This window comes from Thamnophis elegans, chromosome 4 (assembly GCF_009769535.1).
Source record: "Thamnophis elegans isolate rThaEle1 chromosome 4, rThaEle1.pri, whole genome shotgun sequence".
Taxonomy (NCBI): domain Eukaryota; kingdom Metazoa; phylum Chordata; class Lepidosauria; order Squamata; family Colubridae; genus Thamnophis; species Thamnophis elegans.
This window is the reverse complement of record NC_045544.1, coordinates 91,768,538-91,796,487: the sequence shown is the minus strand read 5'-3', so window position 1 is coordinate 91,796,487 and position 27,950 is coordinate 91,768,538. Positions and strand designations below refer to the sequence as shown.

The 27,950-nt window shown below is 42.1% G+C and overlaps 1 protein-coding gene across 1 annotated transcript; it reads right to left on the bottom strand.

Annotated features, from left to right (window-relative positions):
- Positions 1-9: 9 nt before the first annotated feature.
- Positions 10-27,184, bottom strand: PACC1 (proton activated chloride channel 1). The gene is made up of 8 exons (XM_032217162.1): positions 26,991-27,184; positions 19,125-19,212; positions 16,784-16,987; positions 7,519-7,673; positions 5,799-5,941; positions 2,472-2,616; positions 1,344-1,448; positions 10-193 (listed from the first exon to the last, which is right to left on the bottom strand). The coding sequence occupies exons 1-8, from the start codon at positions 27,024-27,026 to the stop codon at positions 32-34; spliced, it is 1,038 nt and encodes a 345-aa protein (XP_032073053.1). The 5' UTR covers positions 27,027-27,184; the 3' UTR covers positions 10-31.
- Positions 27,185-27,950: the final 766 nt, after the last annotated feature.

Genomic DNA, 27,950 nt, shown 5'->3' with positions numbered 1-27,950 from the left:
GTGAAACAGAAATCTGTGAAGCACATTGTTTTCAACTTATATGGTTCAAGGCTTGAGTTTTTCTCTTGAGATGCCGTTTTCGGATTTTTATCATCCATTTCACACTCAGTTTGGCAAAATCGGCTGCTTTAAACAAAGCCAGGAATATACCACACAAAAGAGCAATCATGTTCCAAGGATTTGCAGTGACAATCTATGAAAATAAATTAAAGAAATCATTTAAACTGTTGATTAAAGAATTACTATTTACTTTTTATGACGGAATGTCTTATAATAAAACACTTGGCTTATACCAGTAATAAACATATCAAACTTTTATTTATGGTTACTTCTCCAAACAGACCAAGAGAAAAAGTTGCACTTCAATATTATTTTCCTTGTTACATATTCACATGGCTAAGATTGAGATTTTTTGTTAACAGAACAATATCTAAAACTGGTTTATTTGTCCTGTCTATAGTGATGCTTAAAAGTTGGTGAGCCCTTTTGAATTGTCAATATTGGTGTATGACCTAAAATGTGATCAAATATGTGGCTTTGAATCACTTTCCTTAATAAACAGAAGAACAAATATGTTTTTGACCTATTCGTTTAATTTGGTTCTTTTTAACTAATTTGGGACGTGGGGAGAGGTGATAACATTTTAGGTTATATTTATGCAGAAATAATTGAAAATTCAAAAGGATTTACAAATGTTTAAGCACCAGTGGATACATCTACTTTTAAGATGTAATCAGATATGCATTTTCCATGGAACAAGATGCCATGAAAGCAAAGAAACTTCCTTCTCAACAGAGATGTTACTGCTAAAATGTTGTTTCCATAGATGTCTATGGAGATTCTCAGTCATCTGGTTGCCAGAGCAGAAGAAGCTTCTTTGACGAGAAGTGAAACGTCTTCAAAGAAAAACCAGAAAGTCTAGTTGCCTCTTGAAAAAAAGCACCTTTGGAACATTATGTTTCCATAGTAATTATATTTCAGATAAGTCATTGTGTAAAGCAGCAATCAAGTTTTTTCTGTCATTACAGCACTCTTCGATAGATCTTCATCTGGGAGTCTACATAAGGTGCAAATTTCTAGCTATTTTGACTGTATTCCAAGTACAGATAGTCCTTGACTTACAACCATTCATTGAGTGACCATTCTAGTGAATTATTTATTATTTATGATTATTTTTCACACAACTGTTGCACTTAGCAGCAGAAATTCTGGGCTCAATTGCGGTTGTAAGTCAAGGACTACCCGTACATCATCTTGAAAATAGTGGATGTCCTATTTGTGCTCCCAGTTTATACTTAGGCTCGCACTTTACATCAATGGAAAAATAATCCAAGTTTACTCACATCTTGAACTTCCTGAATAAAAGGATCTTTCCATTCAAACACCACAAAAAATAGCTGGTCAGTGTCAGCTTTTGTCCTTCGTTCAATGTAATTAACCACACTAATCTGACAAAATAAAGGAAATATTAGGTAATTATTCATATATAACATAGCAAAACACACTACTTAAAAAAGCCCAAGAATCCAAATGCCTTAGAAATAATAAAATTGACAGCCTTTGTGCGACTAAGTTGAGAGAAAAATAAGAACCTTACCAAGATTATGTACAAATGAGGCATGCAAACAATCCAGGTTTCTAAAAGATAAAGTAAAATGGGGGAAATTCCCAAAATGGCTGACACATGGACGTAGCCAGCAATAACAATAAAACTTTATTTTTTCAAAAAAGCAAAATGTGAGAGCTAAGGGACAGACAGTACAATGCCATCAAGAATAGCTACACCTTTTTTTCTTTTACAGATAACTGATGGGGAAAATGCTAGAAAAAAGTCTTGAGCAAAAGTCTTAAGGATCAGTAGTTCACAGATCTAATTCCACAAATGTATTTCATTAGGAGTTTAATGGTAGATCATTTTTTTCCCTTTACTATTTGTTGCCTTCAGAATGCAGAAAACTATAGAGGCCAGTAGTTGTCAGGACCAGCTTTACCATTAAGCATTACTATTAATCTGCCCCTTAGGGGCAGATACTGGGGAGTAAGAGAGAACATGCTAGTCTACTGCATCTGAGTGGGGAAACTGTATGCCATCTCAAACATTGTGAAAGATACCATCGTGTTATCAGTGCTGAAGATTAAGTTACCAGTTTAGCTAATTTGTGTAGTTCAGAATCGGAGGGGAAATCTAGATTTTGATGTCTGGCATAAAAGTTCCTTAGGAAATCCCTTAATTCCAAGTTAAAATTGTGATTTAAGCATCTAAAGGGGAGATTAGGAAAAACCTACCTACCTTAATACTTTGCTGATTGATACTTATAAATAGCAAAGAAATTCTGCAAAGTCTTCAGTGAGTACTTTTCCAACCTTTAGTTTTTCACAAAACTCAAGACGATACAACCAACAACAGAATCCCAGCTATTTGTACAACAGTAAAAACTGTGTGGTCAGAAAGCCTCTTGAGACATCATTACCTCCTGCCTGAATTCAACTGCCACCAAACCATTTTCTTCTTTAGTTTTCACCAAAGACATTTTGACCCAAGTTCGGAAGCCTCCAGAGAATTTCCAACTGGAATAGGAACTCTCACACACCTTCATAAATTCCGATTTGTTTGGGCTGTAATGGGAAGAAATTTTATGTTTCAACACATTATTATGGTTTACTATGAAGCTTTCTTATTTTGAGGAAGAAAAAAAATGTGTGGTGCTCCTGGCTTTACAGATTGTTGTTTTGACTATCTTCCTTCATTCTCTCATTTCAGGTTTCCGAGCATATTCATAATACTTTTTTTTGGAACCTGTTAAGATTACCTATTATCACTTGATTTAAAAAAAAATACTGTTGTGTTATTTGGCAATCTCCATGTTGTAAAGCTTTTCAGTTAAAGCTAAAACATAGTTTAGCTAAAATTAAAATTTCAGTTATATTGTTCTTTAAGGTGAATGAAATGATAACATAATTTTGGCAGCTACTTGCAGCAACAGTCAACACAGAACAGATCAATATTATTTGCACCCTGAGGATGCAAAAGTAAATGGGAATGAATGGGCAACAAATTGCAACGCAAACCACAGGGCTTATTATATATATCAGCACACAAGTGCAAAAGCTGGTGTTTATATTGTAATATACATTTTACCATTTTCTCATCGTTACAGTTTGACTTCACATTTATGGTGAGGATCTGAGGCTAAGAAAATTCTGTCTTGCCTTAAGAACAGCTAATGAGATTTTAAAGAAATTCAGAATTATAGCATTATTTATCACTTAAACTTCAGTTATGCCTCAAAATCTTTCCTAGGGCTTTCCAGACATTTTGATCCTACAATTCCCCTTACTCCGAGGCAAGCTGAACGCTGGTGAAACTGAGCCTTTACCCCAGAACCTGTGGAGGAATCCATTCTGGGTAGAGCTGCTATATACACTTATTCAGCATCATCATTTTAGCCATTGTCTATCCACTGCAGGATGAAAGCCTCTTCCACATGTTTCCAACCAATACGGTCCTGAGCTTTCTTTTGCCAATTGAGCCCACAATGCTTGCTATTGTCAATCCATCTTCTTTTAAGGCTCTGATGAGTGCTTTTTATCAAGTGGAATCCATTCTATGACTGCCTTGGTCCATCTGCCATCTGTGTGTGTGTGTGTGTGTGTGTGTGTGTGTGTGTGTGTGTAAGATATAATTCCCCTGAAGTTAAAGGAGGTTGATTTCTGAGCACACAAATAGTGCACTTTGGTTGGTATGCAGATCAATACCTAAGCCTAACAGAATGGTTTTGAATTGCATATTATACCAGTTTGCTGGTCTTTGACTTTTCTCCAGGCATAAAGGCCTATCCTGCTATTGTTTGTGGGGAAAACAAACAAATTCCTCCTTCACAGGATCACGTTAAAAAATTCCATTGAAAATATTTTTTTAAAAAATCCAGGCACACATGGATTTAATTTTTCAAATTGATTGAATGAACAATGAATGCATGAATGAATGCTGGAAGGATTAAGCTTCCTATTCCCATGCAGAGTACATTGGACTATCATGCATTTCAGGTAGAGTGAGTAAAATATGGAAGTAGAAGTTTATATAATGTTTAATTTAACCTTTTGTTCTTTAGAACTTGAGTGTGCGCGTGCATGCATATATCAAAAATCTTAGAACTTTGCAATCTTCCAAATACATTAGCAAAATTAGTTCCAAGCTCACCTTGGAAAGTGCAATGTAACCATGAGACTATCACACAAACCTGAGCTTTTCTTATGGCCGAAAAGCCACAATCAGTGCGAAATGTTATCAGGTGGGAAGCTTGCAGCTATAAATATATAAAGCTGCCTTTCTGAAGGTGAACTTGTTTCCTGTTTGAAAATACATGTCCTCTAATGATATGCAGGTCCTTTCTAGTTTTCAACCCTGCCTGAAAGGACATTTAGAGGCAAATTTAACTGGTAGCAGCAATAGCAGGGGATAAAGTTCAGTTAAAATTACACATCAGGCACAAATATATGAAAATGAAACGTAAAAATACTGATTTTATGGATTATAAATCAGTTTTGGAATTTTAACAGTTTTGAAATATGTTCAAACAAGCCCAATAGAAAAAGTTTGAGGTGACTTTGTCTTTTCACACAGTGATACTCAAAAGTCAGCTGTACAGGTAACAGGGTTATCCTCAATGCATTTCACTTCTGAAATTTTTCAGTTCATTTATGGATCATTCTACATTCAAATTCAACACTGTCCCCATTTCGTTCTTTTAAAAATAGAACTGTTTTTCTAACTTGCTTCCGACTCTCTTCCCATACAAACATTAAATAAATGTTAGCTCTTCTTTTGTATTCCTAATCTATTGAACTGCTGCTTACTTCTGGAAATGCTAGCAGGCTGGAAGCAAAACGCTTTAATTTGAGGGCCTGGCATTCTTCCTTCCTCATCACTATTATATTTAGGTTTCTTCAAAACAAGAGGTTTGTAGCAGGGAATCAAGGTGACTTATGTTTCTTCCATCTATTTTATATCACAATACTATAAAGTTGAGCTGAGACATGATTTGCTGTACAGTGGCCAGAGCTTTAGATTCCCAATTATTATACCAACAATCCCCCCCCCCTTTCTAAAGTAGGTTGCAGAAGAAAAATGGGAATAAATTGGCAGTGGATTTGCACGCTTAATTGACTAAATAATATGCCTATTGTATCTTTCTCTAACCAGCGTGCCTCAAGATCAGTGGTGGGATTCAACGTTTTTTACTACCGGTTCTGTGGATGTGGCTTGATGGGCATGGTATGGCTTGATGGGCATGACAGGGGAAGGATACTGTAAAATCTCCATCCCCACCCCACTCCAGGGGAAGGTAACTGCAAAATCCCCATTTCATCCTGATCAGCTGGAACTCAGGAGGCAGAGAATAGATGGGGGCAGGGCGAGTTAGAGGTGGTTTATTGGTTCTCCGAACCATTTATTGGTTCTCCGAACCATTCGAAATTTCCACTACCAGTTTTCCAGAACTGGTCAGAACCAGCTGAAAACCACCTCTGCCCAAGATGTATATAACTGTTGATGAGGATTGTGAAAGTTGTAGAGTACAGATCAGGAAGATCCCTAAGAGAAAAGATATGACTTAACATAAGTAACTGAGGAGCTATTAGATCTGCTCTTTCGTATCTGATTCTTTGGTGAATCTTGGAATCTTACTAAAAAAAGGTCTTCACAGTCATGAATTTGCCCAAACTTTTTATGTCATACTAGTCTTAAACATATAGTACCTTTACTTTCTGATGTGACTGAAAATTAAGGAGGGATGTACCTGTTGAGAAAATCTTGAAATGAAGAAAAAAGAAGATAATCTATCGCACTGAAATCCTGATCAGTCTCATTCAGATGAAACTGCATGAAGACCAATTCCCGTTTCTTCACATTTTGGGGTCCTTTGACAATCACAGCATATTTCTACAAGGAGGAAAAATGGGACATGTGAGAAGCTTTTTCTTTTATATGGATGTAAATATTACAGGTTTAATCAAGACAATTTAAGATAGTCCTGATCCTATAATCTATTCACTTACCAACATTCAGAAAAATAATACTCCAAAGCATTCCATTGTTTATATTAATTACAACAGGCTAGATCTAAATTTAGACAAATGATACTGACAGATAGGGATTTCCCCTCTTGTCTCCCTACCCCATAGTAATTTTCATAATACCTACTTCCTGTGCATTACATGATCAGCAAACTGTGAAGAGAGAAGGCAGAGGAGGCCCCTTCTCTCAGCAGAGTGGTTGTCCCAATAAGATGATCTGCCTTTATTCATTCCTTTCATTTATAGCAACCCCTGATTCTTTGCACAGCATTTGAAAAAGGTGGTGATAAGAACTACACTTCCATCGCTATGGCAGAACATGTACTTTTAAGATAAGCCAGCATTATAGAAAGATTCACAAAACACCCGCTCACAGATATGTGAATTGGCACACCAGCTAGTCCTATTCTACAAAAATTAATGTTTATAGATCTTATCCATTGCACATACAATAGATACATAAAACAATATGGATTCTGCACAGAAGAATCTTATTGTTCCAGGCTTATTTTAAATATTAAGCATATAGCTGGGGGAGGATGTGGCCAACAGACACAGCCAGGGAGGCACCAGGTGTTATGGACACATTTATGCAAATATTTCTATTGCTGAAGCTTACTTCTAAGTACATGTAAGTCCAAGCTTTCTTACAGCCAATGGCTACCTGCAGTAGTGAGGACTGCTAAGACTGAGTTATTACTATGGTACAAATTGCAAGACTGAAGACTGCCAAGAAGGGATTTGGTTTTTTATTCCCTTCTTTAGAAGCCCAGTTTTAATTCCAAAGAGTGTCCCTTTAAAACATTTACTTACTAGGTGTCTGCAGGAGAGACACCTGGTTAGTAAGTGTTATTTGCCCAATGAGGGCAAATAGCAAAAGCAGCAATGTATCATGTGATACAAGCTCTACAACTTTTGAACATGTCTTGTTGTGTCTTCACACAAAGAGGTGGAATTTGTATCACTATTGTGCTTCTGTCATTTTGATGGAAGTGCTGTGTCCTGCACATGCTTTTAATACTAGTAAACAGGTGCATCATACAGACCTCTGGGAAAAGACTTTGTTCATCTTAGCTTTATTCAAATCACTATAATTAGTATAGCATAATACTGCTATAGCAGTGTTAATGCTGCAGCATAAAATTATGTTCCAAATTGTTTTGCATCAAGAGCGTGTTATGCCTGTGTTGCTTTCTAAAACAATGTAAAGTGCTGATTTAGGGTCTGACATTTTGAGCAATTGCTTAAATTGATAGGAACCTTTGTGGCCACTAAGGTCAGCAAGAGAAGCCCTCAAAGATGCCTGTGTTCTCCTGCTTTGCTTCTAGTTATATGCTCTATGAGTAGGAAAGTGCAGTATGACTATCATACTAGCTCCTGTTTTGTCTGAGGCATCTCCACTCTGCACACAGTGGACTTTATTTTATGTTCTTTAATTATTACCTTGGTTGCATTAGTAAATGGATCTGTGTAGTTGATTCTCTGGGTAACGCAATCAATTTTCCCTGGCTGGCCTGGGTTGACCAAAGGTGGAATGTAATCGTAGAAGTGATGCTTGCAGGTTAGCAGTTCAGCCTTGCCTGGGTAGAGGGCAATACCTATTTTAGAAAAACAGTTTCACATTTGAAATCAATGGAACCAGTCCACATGTCCTGCCAAGCCCATGGATAACTATGTAAGCAAACAATATTGCCATTATCCATAATGCAAAATGTAATATGGTAAATGGGGAGATCTTTAAGCTAACGCGAAGGATTATAGTACAAAATCCACTCTTGGCCAAAACATTTCAGAGGGACCATTCAGTTCAATAGCACAGCACAGGCTCTATGTCCAAAGATTAACCACCTGCATTTCTAAAGGAAAGTCTCTGTCCAATATGCTTAGAACTACTGATAGTCTAGAGGGGAGATAAATGAATAGCACAACAGTATGAAGCTGCAATTCAAAATACCATTACTTGTCCCATAAGTGAACATGTGATTCTCCAGTGCACTGCTCAGAGAGCCCAAATGCTGGGTTAACACAGCCTATCTGCCCTTGGACTGAGTGATGTTTTTCTTGACCACGCCTCCCTTTGCCTGCACATGCTCAATTCGAAAACTCAGTCTGCCCGAGTTAGGACTGTTTTGGGAGAGCTCCAGTCTAAGAGCAGAAAGGCTGGAAAAAGTTTCCCAATTTGGACCATGTTTAAATTCTCAGATAGAGGAAATCACGCTTCTACATCAGGTCTGTCTATTTGCCTCCAGTGAGGCTTCCGCTTTAAGAGAAGGGCTGCCGGGTTTCCCTGCTGTTGCTAATTGCAAGCACTGCAGGGGGTTGAAAAGGCTTGCACAGCGGGGGCTGGCTAGCAAGGGAGCAATTAGTGGGATAAACCAAGTTCCCTGTTGGAACAGGGGCGTCCCAGGGGGAGGAAAAGTCCAGCAAGGCTCTGAGAAGGCTCTAAAGCAGGTGAGCCGGATTGCTAGGATTCCCTTGCCTGCTCCATTTTGCCCGGCAACAGCAGCGACGGCTGGAGCCTTCGCGCGCCTTTCAGGGCTGGAAAGAGCGGGAAGCGGCTGCGTGCGCATCCCGCGCCATTTTGGATCGCTCCGACTCACTGGGCAGAGCGGCAGAGCTCAGAGCGTGCGAGGAACAAGGCAGCAAGAAGAGCCCAGCCAGCCAACGGAGCCTCAGCGAGCCCTCAACGACTGCAGAACGCCGCGGGGAGGCTGGGGGCTAGTCTGGGAAGCCAGCTAGTCTCTCCCTCCGGAAAATAAGCTAAGTCTCGGGGAACCGAGGGCGGTGGGAGGAAGGAAATCCGACCCCAAGGCGGCCCTTCCCTCCTGGAGATTCTGCCAGCGCTTTTGGACTGCAAAGGCCAGCGCGTGCCCATCCCAACTCCAGCTATCTTCCAGGCCTCGTGGGGACCTGAAATGGCTGAGGAATGCAGGGAGGCCTTAGGGGATCAGGTGGGGCCCTCCAGCAAGCGCTGCAAGCTGGATCCCTCTGTAAATAAAGGCAAAGGGCACAAAGGCTCACTTGAAAGGTCTTCTCCAAGAGCCACAGTGGATCCCAGGGAGGTTTCAAGGCCCCTTCAGCCAGAACCTAGCCCAGACCGTCGCAGCAGGGAGTCAGCTTCCCCTGATCGTGAGGCCCAATCCCCCGGGGACAGTGAATTCTTGTCTGGGGATAACTATGCATCCAGGGATCCATCTCCTGAAGCATCTTGGGGGTACCCCAACTCCCCTAGCTCCTCCATCGGAGAGGAACGAGATTCTGTCCAGAATTCCCCCTTTGGGAAGGGTGGATCCAGCTCAGGCAGGCCTAGCCAGCGCAGGCCCAGTAAGCAGAAGAAAAAAAGGGGAAAAAGTCCTGCTCTTTCGGATGAAATGAGGGAGGTAATTGCCTTAGCCATCTCCCAAGGGATAGCTGAAGGCATTAAGCGCAAGGGCTCTCGCAAGGGCAAGGCCCCAAAGGAGAAACGCAAACCTAGGGCCTCCACCTCTAAGGAGCCTGTACCCTCCTCCCCATCTTCAAGCCCCTCTCACTCTGGGATATCAAGTTCTGAGCAGGAAGAAGGGGAGATTTTCGCCCTTTCCGAAGACGAAAACCCCACCCCTGACAAGCCAAAATTCTCTGGCCTGTTTCAACCGTCATTATTCAAGTCTATCTTGCACAAAGCCATGACGGCCACAGAGTTAGGCCCCACTTCCAGACCTGAGGCCTCTCAGGCTTCCACTTCCAAGGATCTTAAGCATGGGTTGTTCAAAGAGACAGTAGAAACTCCCGAGGTTATTCCTGTGCCAGACCTATTATGGACGCGGTACAGCGCCAGTGGCTACAGCCGGGCACCCTGACCAACCCCAGTGGGGGGGATAGAACTCTATATGCAGTAGAAGATAAAATGGAGGAAATCCTCAAATTCCCAGAAGTAGATGCCCCAGTCGTGTCTCTGACTTCCAATTCCAACCTGCCAGCTGAGCTCCTAGAGGGACTTAAGGCAGAAGATAAGAGGTCGGAAAAGGCATGTCAGAAAACACACATGGCGTCTGCCTGGGCCATCAAGGCATCCACCTCTGCCTCCTTTTTTATTAGGGCCACCCTATTCTGGCTGCGCCAACTCAGGTCCAGACCCCCGCCCAGGAAATCTAGGTGGCGCCATGAGCTAACCAAGATTATTACCGCTGTCGAGTATTCGGCGGATGCCACCTTGACAGCAGCAAAATTCTCTTCCAGAGCTCTAGCTTCCAATATCACCTCCCGCCGCCTCCTATGGCTCAGGCACTGGCAGGCCGAAATGAAGGCTAAATGGAAGCTGGCATCGGCCCCATTTAAAGGGGGCTTTCTGTTTGGAGAGGCCCTGGACAAGTTTGTCACCGAAACCAAGGACAAACGCAAGATCCTTCCGGCAACCTTTAAAAGGGGTGACCGGAAAGGGGCGGGGTCCTTTCGTAAGAGACCCTACAGGAGCCAGGAAACAGGGCAATCTTCTCACCCTTCCTCCTATCAGAGGCCCTTTCAGGCAGGGGGGGATAGGCACCAAGACAGATCCTTCGGGGCTCGTGCCAACCAATCCCAGTCTTCCTTTCGGAGACCATTCCGAGGAGGAGGAAACAACAGTGGTGGATCCCGGCCCTTTCGTAAGGGAAAGTGACGGTCACAGGGAGCCCCCCATCGGGGGTCGGCTACGGCTGTATGCCGACAGGTGGGAGGAGATAACATCGGACAAGTGGGTCCTCAACACCATTCGCAAGGGCCTTCTCCTGGACTTCCTATCCTTTCCCCAAAGAAAGTTTATCCGCTGTCCTACCCCCAGGAACCCAGAAAAGAGGGAACGCATGAGGGCAGAAATCTGCCATCTCCTAGAGATAGAGGCGATAGAGCCAGTCCCCAGGGATCAGCAGGGGAGGGGCTTCTATTCGATCCTCTTCCTAGTGCCCAAAAGTTCAGGGGGGTGGAGGGCCATCTTGGACCTCAAGAGCCTAAATCAGCATCTGGCTTACAAGAGGTTCAAGATGCAGTCACTCCACTCCATCCTGGGCTGTGTGAGGGAGGGGGACCTATTGACATCAATAGATCTCAAAGAGGCCTACCTGCATGTCCCCATCCATGTGGCCCACAGGCGGTTCCTGAGGTTCTACGCGGAAGGGAAGCATTTCCAGTACAGGGCTCTTCCCTTCGGGCTATCATCTGCGCCCAGAACATTCACCAAAATTCTGGCAGTGCTAGCGGCTCATCTCCGCAACCATCCGGTTCGTCTGGAATGTTATTTAGATGACATAATCATTCACTCTCTCACCACCAAGCAGGCACACCGCGATGTTTCTCTAACTGTGCAGACCCTGCAGTACCATGGCTTCTCTGTCAACATGGAGAAGAGCCAGTTCCGACCATCCACCTGTATACAGCACCTGGGTGCGGTCATCAACTCCACCTCCTGCCAGGTATTTCTTTCGCCAGACCGGCTGTCGAACCTGAGACGCAGAGTGAAGCACTGCAGCCTTGCCAGGTCGGTACCCATCATTCAGCTGTCCCAGCTCCTAGGGATAATGATCTCGTGCCTGGGGGTGGTTCCCTGGGCTCGCCTTCACGCCAGGGAGCTGCAGTGGTTTCTGCTGCCAGTGCAGAGGGCCAGGAACAGCAACTCACTCAGGCGGGTTCGGCTCCCACGAAAGGTGATCCGGTCTCTGGCATGGTGGAGGTCCAAGGCAGTCAGGAAGGGCTGCCTGTTCAAGGAGCCGGAGAGACTAGTTGTCACCACGGATGCCAGCCTCCCGGGGTGGGGCGCCCACTGTCAGGGCCACCTAGCCCAAGGCCGATGGACTCAGAGGGAGGCCGTCCACAGCATCAATTGGCTGGAACTGAGGGCAGCTCGCCTAGCGCTGAGAAAGTTCGCATCTCTAGTAAGAGGGGCTCATGTACTGTTGATGACAGACAATGTGGCGACAAAAGCGCACATAAACCGGCAAGGGGGCACTCGATCAAAGGCCCTCATGCTCGAGGCAGAAGCGCTGGGCAGGTGGGCGGAACGTCATCTGGCTTCTCTCAGTGCAGATCACATCTCCGGCGTAAGCAACCGGGAAGCAGACTGGCTGAGCCGCCAACGCATCGACCACTCGGAGTGGCGCCTGCACCCGGACCTGTTCCAGCAGATCGTGAGGAGGTTCGGCAAGCCACAGGTAGACCTGTTTGCCACACACAACAACACACAGCTCCCACGCTTCTTCAGTCGCTACCACTCGCCCCAGGCGGAGGGAACAAATGCTCTGAGGTCAGCGTGGCCTCAGGGACTTCTGTATGCCTTCCCTCCACTTCCGCTCATCCCTCAAGTGGTGAACAAGCTCCTGACCGAAAAGGCAGACCTCATTCTGGTGGCTCCCTTCTGGCCCAGAAGGCCCTGGTACGCAGACCTGGTCAGCCTCTCAGTTCAAAGACCTTGGAGAATCCCCCGGGACAAGATTGCCCTCAGCCAGGGGGCCATCACCCATCCGGAGCCCCAGTGGCTGCAGCTAGCCGTTTGGCACTTGAAGGGGAGCTCCTGAGAAAGCAAAAATTCTCTGACCAGGTCATTCGAACAATCCAAGCGTCCAGGAAGCCCTCTACGACTAGAATCTACGATGCCACCTGGGCCGCCTTCTCACGGTGGTGCAAGACTAGGAACATAGAGGCCCCCTCAGCCTCGATCCCCCAGACCCTAGACTTTTTGCAAGAGGGTCTGGATAAGGGCCTTGCAGTCAGCACCCTCAGACGCCAGGTTGCAGCGTTGTCTACCATCCTGGCAAAGGGCTCCTCTCGCTCGCTGAGTCAGCTCCCCCAGATCAAGAGCTTTCTCAAGGGAGCAGCGAACATCAGCCCTCCAACTGTTCACCGGTATCCGTCATGGGATCTTCCATTTGTGCTTAAGGCCCTGACCAAAGCCCCATTTGAGCCTTTAAAAAAGACCAGTCTGCGCTACCTCACCATCAAAACCGCTTTCCTGGTGGCCATTACATCCGCTCGCAGGGTAGCCGAGCTTGCTGCGCTCTCTGTCAGGGAGGATTTGTGCGTAGTTCACCCGGACAGAGTAATATTGAGACTTGATCCGTCATTTGCCCCGAAAATTAACTCCCTGTTTCACAGGACTCAAGAACTTATTTTGCCCAACTTCTGTCCCCATCCTTCTCACCCTAAGGAGCGTGAGTGGCACAAGCTGGACGTGAGACGGGCCGTGCGCACATATGTAAAGAGAACAAAGGACTACCGCCGGTCAGAGGCTTTCTTTGTCTCCTTCCTCCCTGCGTCCCTGGGCCGCAAGGTCTCCTCTCACACTGTGGGACGTTGGCTACGTGCTTGCATCAAACTGGCATATGAGCACCAGGGCAAGACGGCTCCGAGACGAATCACCGCTCACTCCACCAGGAGCGCTGCAACGTCTGCAGCCTGGGCAACCCAGGCCTCTATCCTAGACATTTGTAGAGCGGCCACCTGGGCTTCCCCCACGGCCTTTATTAGAAACTATAAGATTGACACCTTTGCCTCAGCCGAAGCCTCCTTTGGCAGAAGAGTATTACAAAGAGTGGCTGAAATGCCAGAGGCTTCGGCGCTTCCCCACCCTGGGACTCAATAGCTTGGGCATGTCCCAGCATTTGGGCTCTCTGAGCAGTGCACTGGAGAAAGACCGTTGGCTTACCTGAACGGTCGTTCTCGGGGCACTGCGAAGAGAGCCCAAACCCACCCGGGTGTTAGTATTGAACGATGTGGCTGTATTGACTGTAATTGATTACAGGACGGTTCCTTCGTTTTCGAATTGAGCATGTGCAGGCAAAGGGAGGCGTGGTCAAGAAAAACATCACTCAGTCCAAGGGCAGATAGGCTGTGTTAACCCAGCATTTGGGCTCTCTTCGCAGTGCCCCGAGAACGACCGTTCAGGTAAGCCAACGGTCTATCAGTCAAACATAAGAGAAGAAACAAATGGGTACACTTGAGACTATTTTGAAGTAAAAATCTGACACTAATGGGACCAGCCACTGAGACACAAATCTGCTTTTAGCTATATAGCCCTGTCCAAGATTCTACTGCTTAGTCATACTGAAGTGCAACTGACTCCAGTCAGGTTCTCACACCCAAGTGAGTGAGGATACTGCTGGCCTGCTTTGCCCAAAGCATTACATTATACCAAAAATATAAATCCAGCTTTGATACCCATATTATTGTGGCTAGTTCAACAAATGTTGCCACATTGCTATGGATGCATCTACAACATGAATATGTACTCATTGCAAAATGTTAGTATCCCTTTATGTTGCTTATATGTCAAAGAATTGTATGACTATATTGATCAATTGTGGAAATAGATACATAGTTTATATGGACACTGAATGAAATATGAATCACTTTAGAACAGTGTTTCTCAACCTTAGTGACTTTAAGTCCTGTGGACTTCAACTCCCAGAATTCCCCAGCCAGGACTTAAAGTCGCCAAGGTTGAGAAACACTGCCTTAAAATAAAATGGAGTAAAATGTTGGGGATAGGTTTTTCAAGACAGATAGAATGAAATATTGAGAATTAACATGGAGCTTGCATTACAGAAAGCTAATGAAATGGGTTTTCAACACACCAACTTCTGGAATATAGTGAGTAAGAGTGCAAATATTATTGAACAGCCCTTTCCTCTCACCCTAGATATAAATACACATACTGAGTTTATCCATTGTGCTACACTATGATTTGGTGTATAATGCCCTTCTGTGGAGTGGATAAATGTCACACTTACAGGAACTGTTTTCTAATTAGAAGCTGTAGATTCATTAATCAAATCAGAATTAAAGAATTCTGGGCATAGGTCCCGATTATCAGAAATAAATGGAGAAGACAGATAATGTGCCAAAATTCCACTACTGGTAAACCTAAGTTTTCTTCAATTCCTATAGTTTAAGATACTTAGTATAACAACTCACAAATCTTTACTAATCAAGTGGAAACCCCCAGGTATCTATCAGATGATCCAGTCACAGTTGCTGTCTACCCCTTTAATACAAGCACATTAAGAGCATGCCTTTGGATCCCACTACATGTAATGTCTCCTCATCCAACTGAGACTCTTTGCAGATCACGTCACCTAGAGATCATGCGGTAAAATTAACACAAATAATTCTGGAGGCTCCACAGAGAGGAAGATGAGATTAGAACACTGTTCTCACCTCACAAGAAAACTACAATGAATGAGAATATCCAAACACAGAGCTGATGGAGAAGAGTCTTCTCTTCCTCAACAATCCTGCCCTAGAGCAGATCCTACAGTACATTACAATTCATCTTCCATAAATCTATGGTATTTTATATGAATTGTTGGAGAAAAAAGATGCTATGACCAGAGTTTCACTGTTGCAGCTCACTAACGTAAACAAAACTTTATTACACATTTCTGCTAAATGGCCTCTGTGCTATTCAGAAGGACAACTCATGACTACAACATGACTTTAATCCAGTAATGTTTGGCACAGAAGCTTCTATTAAAGAATTGTTCCACAGGGAGATAATGGGTACATTATTCATTGTTCCTCACGACTGGCTGTCTTGACTATGACTGATGGATTGATTAGATTTCATTAGTTCTGGAAGGTGCATGTTGCCTGTCCCCAAATAAAACAACCTGCTTGACGCAAGGAAGGGAAAGGCAATTGTATGTGGTTCCCAACCCATTCTACAGCCTCAAAAGTCTGCAAAATTCCCATTATGGGTGGTATCACTTCTTCATTCCCCTTAATGAAAACCCACATATAGATATGTGAAATTTCTGGCAAGTTGAACAAAAGGCCTTCAGTTTTAACACATGCTGGAAATTTAAGCATGTTTGATCAAGAAAATGCCATCTTATTGCTCCTGTGTTTCCAGGAATTTTTGAAGGCCTTTAAAAAAATAATTAAGTCCATCCTATTGCTAAAACCTTAAAAAAAGCTGTGATAGTGAAATAACGTTAGGTTTAGATTCACACAATAATACTGAGTCACAGTGTAATCTATGTTTTGGTTTACTTCTTATTGTTGTTATAATATAAACCATCATGTCAATCCTGTCTTCTGGGGACTACAGGAACAAGTCCGTGTGGTTTTCTTGGCAACATTTTTTGAAGTGACTCACTCTCATCTCCTTCCTAAGGCTGAGAAAGAGTGGCTGGTCCAATGTCACCTTGCCTAAGGCTGGAATAGAACTCACAGTCTCCTGGCTTCTAATACAATACCTTTAACCACTCTATCAAAGTGGCTCTTTGACTTTAAAAGATGGGTAAAACCATAAATTGTGATTTATAAAACACTATGTGTGAATCAGGCCATTGTGGCTTGTTCAAGAAATCTTAATGAAAACCATAGTTTAACACAGCAATTCTGCTATAGAATACAAAAGTGTAAATTTGCATAATATTGCTCTATTCATTGATACATTTCCACCCCAAACTTCTGAATTCCCAATGCCTTCAACAGAATTTGCAGAATTACAGCTCCCAGAATTCCTTCACAGAAACTTCACCTTTATAAAGATAGCATAATATGTACTGCATAAATTTAGATTTCAGCCACTGAGAATTGCTTTATCGAGGAGATGGGCAGCATTTAATTTAATAAAGAAAAAAGCCCCAAATAAATAGCAGTTAAGATGAAAGCAGTAATGGCAAACTTCTAATTCCAAGGATAACTGCAGATGCTATCAGATTCCCAAGAAAATATGCTCTCCATCCTCTAATCTTACCAGGAGCATCGTAAGAGTGCACTTCCTTGAATGAGACGGACATCACTGGATGCTTGAGTTTTTCCCTAAAGTCAGCAATGGTTTGATAGGCCAAAAAAATGGCCACTGCCATAAGCACCAAATATATGAAGAGAAGTATTACGGAGAAGACGTTCTTCAGGCAGGACTTGCTGAAATGCACTGAAGGGCTGCCACCATCTAGGACTAAATATAATATTAATTTGAAAATGAAATTTATTTATTTAGCATATGGAATACAATGTCAGGGAAATCTACAAATGCTAGACCCAATGCAGTCCTGACAGCCTAAATTGCTATTTCGTTCTGCTCCACACTTGTGTTGTTAGCCTTTGTGCACTGCAGGTGGCAAACTAGTTTGAGCTGACTAGCCTCACTCAGGTTATTGGCTTTTCCTGGCTCCTCCAGATTCGCCTCACCTCCTGTCTCGTGTTGCATTGTATTGCAGGCCCAGCACCTGCTTCTGTTTCCTGCACACACAAATGCAGCTCGGTTTCTAACTACTTGCAATATTGCATGCTTTCAAACTGCTGGGTGAGCAGGAGCTGAGGATCGAGCAGTGGAAGCTCACGCCATCTCACAGAGCCAGGCTCAAACCGCCAGAGTGTGGACCATTTTTAGTCCACTGTTCCAGTGAGATTAAGCTATTATGCCATTGCAGTATCTAATGGACTCTTGTGAAAGAGGCTAGTTTCAAAACTCTGAATCTAATGGAGAGTATTTGGAAAGTCAGATCCTATTTTCTTCTTGCATAGAAGAATGTAGAAAGGAATCAAACAATTGTTTTGCTTTTTTTTTAAAGAACTTTTTAAATCTTTTTATTCTCTCACACACTATTTTAAGTGTACATTCACATAATTGTTATTCTTCTTTACATTTATCATTCTTATACATTTATTATTTCATTCAATAGGTTATAATATATAGTTTGGGTTGCTTTATTTACCATCCTTTCCTCCTGTTGTAACACCACCTTATTTTCCCTTTCTTTTCTCCCTCCCTTCTCTACTTCCTTCCTTCCTCCTCTCCTTCCCCTTCCTTCTTCCCTTCCCCTTCTCCTACTCTTCCTCTTCCCCTTCTTCCCCTCTCTCCTTCTCTTCTTCTCCCTTCCATCCTCCTCTCCTTACTTCTTTCTTCTTTCCCCTATCTCCCTTTCCTTCTTTCCTCCCCTCTCTCTTTTCTATTATTGTAGGTGTCTCTTTCAGGTCTCAGTTTATGTTTCCTTGGGATGGTATTTCTGCAAACCCAAATATAATTTGATATCATTTCTTATTCCCTTACCTTCGCTAATCTATCCTAACTATATCCCTCCATTTATGTCTCGCTCTTAGATATATACTTATATATTTAATATTTTCTTTTCTGTTTTCCCATTCTTCCCCCCTTTTTCCATTTAACAGTGCATCATCTGGGTTCTATATCTTCTTCCTACTTTCTTTTATAGTTTCTTTTCTCTAGCCAATTATAAAATCTTCCCCATGTCTTGAAGTACTCCGATTCCTCTTTATCCTTTATTTTCATTGTCAACCTATTCATCTCTGCACAATTGTTTTGCTTTTGAAGCAGCATTTTTTAGCATCCAAGGCCACAGGGAACATGTCATTCATGCAATTATTTCATTACAGATGGTGGATCTAGAAGTTTCACATCTTTAAAAAGAGACCTTTTAAATATTGGGTTGTTATTTTCAAAGCAATAAATCTGTCCAAGACTTCTTTCTTTAAAACTATTGAAAACCATGCCCTTGCATGCTGAAAAAAGGGATGCAGGGCAGTGGTGAATGACATTTGCTATGCAACACTTTGGATTAAATTCCCAAAAGAAGTTTCTCAGCATACAGTGTATGAATTGTTGTAGGCGTCTACAACAATTTAAAGCAGCGACCTGTTTTCATGGTATACCATTGCTGCCATACGATTCTAGAATGCAGCTGTTTAATTAGTTGCAGACAAGCTACTCCCGCTGGCTTTCAAAAGGTCCGAAGAATTATATAATCTTATTGTCTATCACTGATGTAGAGATCAGTTTTCTCCACACTTCCTTTGAGCATCTTAGTACAGTATTCCTGGTGTGTTTGTGTGCTACCACAAGCAGAACATTCATTGTAAAGGAGACCCTTCCCTCATCTTATAGTTTATATACCTTATATCTGTTGAATAGTTCAGTAATCTACCTATCTTTCACAAATAGCAACTCTCTCTTGATACTTTGGAGAGATATCACTGCTTTGAGTATTACTTGTCAATCTATCTAATAATATCTAACAAGAGCTTAAGATGTTCCATTGTAAATTATTCAGTTTGACAAGATCAGAAGGCCTCACCTGGAAGGATGGTTGAACTGGTATCTTCCTTACCCTCTTCATCTAATGGTTCAGAATTTGCAGATCCACACTCCATATCTTCATTTAGCTGCAAACAGAATTACAGCTGCTCAGAGTACTGTGGTTGGCATATTACTGGGCTCAAATTAAATATTAGCTATCTCAATAGACCATTCTTATTCTGGCCACTTCGTATCTTATAGATCATGCCTAAAACATACATGCATTACAAACAGCTTGTTGAAACATGGAATGGGTGATCTTGGGTTTATGATGGATTAACACTGACCCCTGTGAAAAAAAGAAAAGTTTCTTTGACTCTTAGGAAGTATAAATTTGTCTTACTAAATATGCATCACTTTAGCCCCAGTTGTGAAGAGGCAAAGCTAGAAAATATTTGGATTTCTTAGATTATACAACTGAGTACACTTTAACTTCATGGTTTAATTGCTACATCCAAAATTCAATTTCTCACTGAACTACAGAGTTCTCAGGGTAACTTTGGCCCAGTTACTCTCTTCTTCAATGCCGCTGTTTTTATATTTCATTTCAAATGACCACAATAAAAAATGGCCAAAGACTTTGTCATGCATCAATATACGCTAGAAGCTTTCTTGCTCTGTCCCTCAAAGCTTATGGCTCAAGCTGTCAAGATGATTTTTGTCAATGTCGTCAGTTTGTCATGTCTAACAATCCTTACATACTGTACAGCAATCTCAAGAACTGGATGAAAATAAAGGAAGGAATCTCAGGAAAACAAATCTAGCTTTCCTTTGATTTAACCAGCTGAATCATAATATAGTATCTCCCATTCTCCACTGTAAAATTGGGCTATTTTAAAATGATGTTTTTGCAAATGTTTTAAAAGGCTCTACTTACTACCACATTTCAACTTGATTTTCCATGAGACAGGAATAGGAGATTGCTACATGGATAAGTCTCACTCTAGAGCAAGAGGCACTGAACTCCAACAAATGCCCCACAAAGATTTCATTTCCTTTTCTAGGCTGCTTGCTGGGATTGTATTACTTCTGAGGGTTTGTGGCTTGTTCAGGTGAAAGCAGGAATTCTGCTGATGTAGCAATTGTTAGGCTTCCCAATCAGAGCTTCACATTAAATCACATTGTCAGCCCTCAGGCGCCATCCAGGGGGAACCTATCCATCACCATGCCCGCTCGGCCATGCTTACACACCACTAATGCTGCCACATTGATGTTGCCTCTCATGTTGATTGAGCCTGTAGCTGCATGTGGCTCTTCTACTTGGGTGCAACCGCCTACTCTGATGTAACTCTTGCTGGGATGCGGCTAACCAGGAAAGAGGCTATGACACTGAGTGGGTGTGTGGCTGAGGGTGTGGGTCATGTGATTGATGATGGTGGGTGGGTGTCATCTGGGTGGAGTTGTGGGTGGAGCTGGGTAGGGTAATGGTATATATATGGGTGATGGTGTTAACTTGGTTAGAACTGACTTGGATTTGATTACCTTTGTATCATTGTCATTTAGTGCTGGTTATCACGTAGTTTCTTAGATAGATATAAAAGTTTTTCACCAAACAAACTGAATTTCTGTTTGTATCAGTGGTGGGTTTCAAAAATTGTTCGAACCTACTCTGTGGGTGTGGCCTCCTTTGTGGGAGTGGCTTGCTGCCCATGTGACCGGATGGGAGTGACTTGCTGCCCATGTAACCGGATATGAAGATCCCGACGACACTTGTCAGAACTACCTTAAATTACCTCACACACAGCACTGGCATGCATAAGAATATGATGTAAACTTGTTTTTTAAAAGGCATCTTTGGTTTGCGTTAAAACAACTTCAACACACGGAATGTTCTGATTGCACCACAAACACAGTAGTCATCCTTACCTTTCTCAGAGGCACTGAGTTTTATAAATATGAGCATGATAGTGTAGAATAATCATATCCAAGGAGCAGTGGTGGGTTTCAAAAATTTTTGGAACCTCTTCTGTAGGTGTGGCCTGCTTTCCAGGTCCACTGGTGGAACCTCTTCTAACCGGTTCGGTAGATTTGACAAACCAGTTCTACCGAATAGGTGTGAACTGGTAGGAACCCACCTCTGGTTTGTATGCAACGTGAGCGCCGGAATGTAACACACATCTTACCAGCACTTTATCATCCAGCTCATTACCTTGACTTGAGTTGGCAGAAGCCTCATAGACACAGAGCCATCAAAGCATAAAGATATCTAAGGATCTGATGGATTTTATAGTTTTTGGGGGCCATAACTAGACTGTTTTAGGAACCGTCCATGAGACTGGCCATACCTTCACCTGGGATTTGCCTTGGAGTGGAGAAGTTGATGTACTGGAGTTCCCAGAAGTGATGTCTTGTCATGAATGGATCAGTATCTAGTCAAATAGATGGGTATTACAGCATGGCCTCCTCTCTGAAGACAGAGTTCAGAGTTCCCTCCATCTCCAGAAGTTAATGATCTAACTGGATTTGAAGTAGCTCTGGGGAATGTTTCTGATATCTGACCAATCATTCTAGCATCCATTTAGTTAAGTGGTCCAGATATTGTATTGTAGTTCTGTCCTGTTTCAGAAACAAAAATGCCCCATGGTATATGGAGTACATGTGGGAAATGGAGCAGAGAGGCCAGCAGCTTAAACAACAGTACAATTTTGAAATGGATACAACTGAACATAATATAAGTATCATTACAAAGTATGTGGTGAAGACATCAGGGAGGAAAAGAAGTAAAATACTGCATATAATCCCATGCGCACAGAATTGGCCAGTTGAACTTTTAAGGGCTGCCAGGTAGAAGACATAGCTTTTATTGCTAGTAATGACCTCCTATTGTTTTATGAAGAATTCCCAGGGTTCTTCATGAGTAATAGTATACCCATACTGGGCTTAATAATGCTTAAAATGTCCAATCTACCAACTAATAAGATCTGTGTGAATTTGTCCCACTGCTGATTTGTACTGGAAATGAATAAAGTACTTCAATTTATTCACATTGCAACTTCCTTTTTAGATTCCTTCTATAGCTGACCAATGATCTTAGATTAAGATCTCTCTACAGCAGAAGGGTTCCTCTTTCCTTAAAAGAGAATATGGGGAAGATGTTACTTGACAAACTACCTCCAAACTGGATTGATTTTAATGACAATAAATATTCCTGGCTTGTCTAACGTTCTATATTTAAGCAAGCGAATAGAAAAATCAATGATCCTTTTGAAGATATGGATTATGTAGATCCTTTCCAGTCTCAATTCAGACCTAGTTGTGGCACAGAGATGGTTTCCATTAACCCCAAATTTCGGATTGTCTTTTTAAGTATTTCTAGAAAGTGGCACTGAACATACCTATTGAGTCCCAATATTTCATCTTGTTTCCCATGTTATTCAGTAATTGTATGAAGTTATTTGGAAGGATCATGCCTGATTTAATACCAGTTGCAACTGGCATGTTGAAGATCCTCAGCTGTATTACATTTTTCTTACAAGCTCAGTATTGATGTTTTAAACACTATCAGGTGTAAGGGACTGAATAGGGGAGAAACATAATTCAATCAAGACAAGTTGTGGCTGATTCCTGGAATGGATTTCAAACTTTAAGTGAAATACCTGTTCTGGATGGAACACACTCCCACTTATGGAAAATATTTGCCATCTGGGAATTGTCTTAGATCTAGCATTGACCTATGTAACATTTGCATAATGTTGGAGGCCCCACATCGGTAACCCATGCACTAGTAGCTCAAGGTTGGATTATTACAATGAGCTTTTTATATGTAGCTCCGGAAGACAGTTCAGAAATTGTAGCTGGTTCAGAATGCAACAGCGCATATGTGACCTTGCTTGCTTGTTGAACTCCAGTGCAATGCATTTATACTTTACTGTATAAATCTTGACATGATTTAGATCCAGATGGTTAGGCACAGCCCCCCCCTTTTTTTTTTGCAGATCCTGCTAGATCAACATGATAGAACAATCCGCCCTTAGAATGACAACAGAGCTCCTACATATAATAGCTTAGGAGGAGGAATAACACTGATCTCCAATTGCTTTCAATGGCATGATGGGTGGACCACAAATTTAATATGAACTAAATAAATAAATCTTCACACTTAAGGCCTTTTAGATGTGTAGAATTGTTTTTATGCCCTTGGTCATACTGCATGGCAGTTAATTAAAACAAAAAGAGTAAGCTGCCTAGAATCATTGGAGAGAGCAACATCTGCTGAATCATTGCCATGAGATGTGGCCCCCACAGCCATCAAATATTGCTCAGTACTGCTTCAGTGTAAGAGCAACCCTTGGATTCAGCATATTATTCACTCTATTCCATTTCCCCCCATCACCATCCTTCTGTTTTCCACCCCTAGCCTCCTTGTAAGCTTCCCAAATGCATCTGGTTAGATCTAATCAGACCAGAATGCTGGAATTTAAAAAAGCTCTTCTTAGATTCTTGTAAGGGTTTTTTAAATCTTTGCTTGGATTCGTGGGTTTATATCACCACTATAAATCAGGCACAAATAACAAGTGGCATTTATATCATGAATATTATTTTTTATTATTAATTGCCAATGAGAAGATCTAACATGGTGCTCTTTAATTTTGAGTTTCCATTTATTTAATTCTCAGCTTCAGTGGAAGAAAAACTGGAATTTCCTTTCAATCAATTATGGATTAGGACTGGTGTTCTGGGGGGTTCACAGGAAATATATTCCATGTAACTTGGGAGGCTCACTTTATTTGTTACGTGCACTGGCTCAAACTTCAGCCCACTTTCCCATTTACAAGCATGTGAGAAAAACACAGATCTCCTTTTATCTTTAAAGGTTTAAAGGGAGAGTAAATGTTACTTCTTTTCCATTCATCTCAGCCACAAACTCAATAGCCTATCACTTTCCCATTCCATTTTTCAACCATGACTTCTTTTTTAATGTTGCCTAACAATATTTTCAGTTTGCCTAGTTCATTCCTTATGCTTTAAGTTATTTTGTTGATTAAAAATGAATTCCAAATTAGTTCTCTTCTTTGCAAGTGTTTAAGAACTCCTAACCTAACCAAAGTTCAGAAAATGATGAGTGCTGGGCCATAGAATCCTTTGAATCTTGACACCGATGGCTGCTTCTAGTTACCTCACAGTCTGTGCTCTTATGACACTTACATCCTTGCTTCTGTAGCCAAAACTTAAGGAACCCTCAAGGTTTACAAAAGAAAACTCAAAAACCTTTCCCTTCTCTGAGGCCCTGTTCCTCTGAGAAAGAGCTCAGTAGAGAGATTCAGTGGGAACATAACAACAATGTCAGTTGGGGAGAAAACTCAGGATGAAGGATGAAGAAGAGAAGATGCTTGCAACTCATTTGGAATCCCAAACAGGCATGTTCCACACTGCAACCACAATTTGTTGTAGCAGCCTTTTGTAAAAGAAATGAATATTCTTCAACTATGCTCCCGATTGAAGACAACGATTTTTCCTCAGTATGTGAATATAAAAGCTGCAACAAAATGGCCAACTTGTTTATGGATTAAATTTATTCCTCTAAAATCATCTGGTGTTTAAGGTGTTACAAAACGTTTTGGTTTCCCTGTCAAAGATTTAAGAAACTAAACTTGCCACAGTTAGCAGCCTTTCCTAAACTGATGCTACCCAGAGATACCCGATTACAACTCCATCAGCCAAGCCAGTCTGCTGATTGACTGATGGGAGTGGTAATCCAGAGCACCTGGACAGTGTCCTCTTAAGGAAAGCTGCTCTTTAGGCTGAAGAAGCAGGAAAGCAGACTTATGATTGCAGCAGCTGATTTATTGAAATGCAAAACAAGAAGCCTCAGACTCTGTCATGGTGACCAGCAGAGAATTTGTCAGCACAACTCAGTCTGATCAAGCCAAGCAAATGCAAACACACAGCCAATTTCCGGAGCTTTCTAAAAATGCATTTGAAAGTGTCTGTCTGTCTAGGCTTGTTTATCTCGACAACCAGCAGTACTCTCTCTCCTTCCTTTTCCTGCCTATTTACTGGCACACAGGTCTGCCAAGCAGAGATGCAGCAACTTAAAAGCTGTTCCATGCAAAAGGCAGCACAATGGTTTTTTTCCCCTTTAAAATATGCTCAGAGAAATAAAACACTAAGCAATCATTAGAATTAAGAACAAAAGCAAAGTTAAAATTAGTGCTTTAAGCCAGCTTCTTTTATTGTGAAAATCCAAAGGAAAGGAGAGGGTAAATTTAAATTCTGTGAGACTGAAGAGTGAAACTGATGTACTGTATAACAAAAGCAGCCTCAACTATGTTAGGTAACATATGGATAACATCTCCTTGCAATATTACTGAAGTAGTCTTTCTAAGTCCAGTGTCCTCCAGATCTGTTGACCTACAACAAGCCTGTCAAACTGGCAGTTGCGGGCCAGATATGTCACCTGCAGGCCATGCCCATCCCAGCTCTGCAAAGGCACAAAATGTCACTATATGTGACATTTCAGCTCATGACGCGGTTGAGTTTGACCCCTGGGATCTACAATCTCCATCAGTCATGGAAAAGGGGAAATGAGTATAAAATCCTCAAACTCACTGGGGACTTACTTCTGAGTAAACAGATAATGAGAACCAACATGGGTTAGTTTCTTGGTATCCTTGAATTATTGCCTGATAGTGGCAGTTACATATAATTTTCCAAAGTGTTCTTCAAATGGTACACATGCAGTGCTTAAAGAAGACATATTGAAATTTGTTGACTTCCACATAATCAGAACGTGTTCAAAAAGCTTCAAGAAGAGTTTTGGAAGACTCTAAAGCCTGGATATTGGTCTCATTTCAGTCGCATAATTAAAACTTCTAATATATATATTTAGTTTTTCCTAAATCCTACTATTTAAAGTTCTTCCTGGAGGAGCAAATATATTAGTCTGATATCACAAAGCAGCAGTAACAACAAAAAATCTTAAGGCATCTGTACGATTAATATTTAACTATGACACAACCTTTTGTAGGTAAAAAAAGCCCCTGTAAGCTAAAATTCTCTGGAAGTTGAAATCCATCCATCTTAACGTTGCCAAGATTGAAAACAAAACAGTGTACACTATCTTTGAAGAAGGGGTGCCAAAGTTATAGGCACTGAGTCACCCTGGATGGTGAGACAGGTGGCATATAAATTTAATAAATAAAATCCAAATACAGCTTCCAGAGCTTTTTAAAATGCTGTTGGAGGGAGGGAGGGAAGGAAAAGGCTCAGGTCAGGAAAGCCTATTTCTGAATTCTTGCCATCTTGCCTTAAAAATTGCTTTAAATTCTTGGGAGGGGGGGCGAGAAATAACCTAATACAATCCAGTCCTACTAATCTTTAGTACGAAGAAAAACTCCCAACTTCAGTGGGCTTGTTACCATGTATTAAAATTCTGCATTAACAGGAGTCCCGTCCACAGCCAGTTTGTTCAAAGGGCATCCTCTCCGGCTGCATGGAGCTCTGCAAGGGTTTGAGCTGGTCTCTCCTTAAATTGTGCGAGCTGGACTCGCTTAAACTCGGCATTCCGATGCATCCACAGCGGCAACGCTGAGGATACACATGTAGCGTAAAGGGGCACACTATGCATATCTGCCCTAAGGCATCCCTTTGTCTACTACGACACCCACAGGATTGTACTGTTACTTTGGAGTAAGTCTCGTTGAAGTTTGGCAGGACTTCCTTCCGAAGTTTACATTGTGGTTGCTGTTGCTTGCTTGCCAATGACCGTGCAAAGGCACGGTCTCTTCGGTGCAGGCTGGCGTTGTTTCTCGACGCCGCCAAGCTGTAACCTTAAGCGCCGATCTCATACAAAGCCTCGCCTGCAGGCACCTGGTATCAGCAGAGTGCAAATACTGCGCCTCCCTCCCCGCTTTTCTCCCAATACCTCTTGATAAGATGACGAGCTCTCTTGTCTAATCATGGCACCGGCGAAAAGAAAGCGCAGGGGAGAATCGGATCAAACAGCGGCATCTATTAAGAGAAAGCGGGGAGGAAATCGAAGCAGCAGGCATCGAAGAGTCAGCGCCGCTCCGAACGCCGCGTTTCAGTGCCCACAGTGAGCGAACATGATCCGATCAATAGCGCAAGCGCATGTAACGCACCGACTCCACAAGGTGTCGCTAGATTATCTTCTTCCACCGCTCTGGCCATTACTCCTATGACGTATTGCTGACACCGGTTGCGGAACAGAAGTCGAAGCAGAAAGGCTGCTGGGAGATGTAGTTTATTATCAAGTATAGAGGTATCTGGCGGCTCAAGCAGCTTTACCCTTGACCGGATACTGTTCGGCCGGGTTAGCCCATTTAGGAAATAGGTCGAATTGTATGAAGAATGCAAGCGGGAAGTACATTGGTTATATCTAAGAGCTGCAACAAGCTGAGTGAGCGGTATCCGTTTACAGTATATGATGAAGCACAATTTTATTAGGACAGTTTTAATAACCCGTTAATTATTGTAATTATTGTGCACAAGGTTGCAGATAGACTTGGAAGCATTCCTTGGTAAACAGGAGTTACATCAAATCCTCAATAAATAGAAAGCAAGTTATTGTTAAAACACATCCTTAATAGTGAAATGTGGCTATCATTAGGACTAGCATACCTCAAAATGTATAACGTCCGGTAATAACCATACCTGGGCTGCAGAGTAGCACACAGTAGCAAAGAAAGTTTCCTTTAACATGACACATTAATTCTGGAGAGTATTGTCAGTTCTCTTGACTGTTAGTATTCCTGCTAGCAGTAGTAGCAGCAGCTGCCTCTTTGTTATTATATACCTCACTGTAAAAGTAATAATGACTCATTGTAATCACTTAAAGCCACTTGTTGCATAAAGATCTTCTGTG

Coding starts and splice junctions, on each gene's coding strand:
- PACC1 (XM_032217162.1), bottom strand. CDS start 27,026: ATGATTAGACAAGAGAGCTCGTCATCTTATCAAGAG. Junction 16,988..19,124: donor CAGTTCAACCATCCTTCCAG/GTGAGGCCTTCT, acceptor TATTATATTTAG/TCCTAGATGGTGGCAGCCCT. Junction 7,674..16,783: donor GCACTCTTACGATGCTCCTG/GTAAGATTAGAG, acceptor TTTCTAAAATAG/GTATTGCCCTCTACCCAGGC.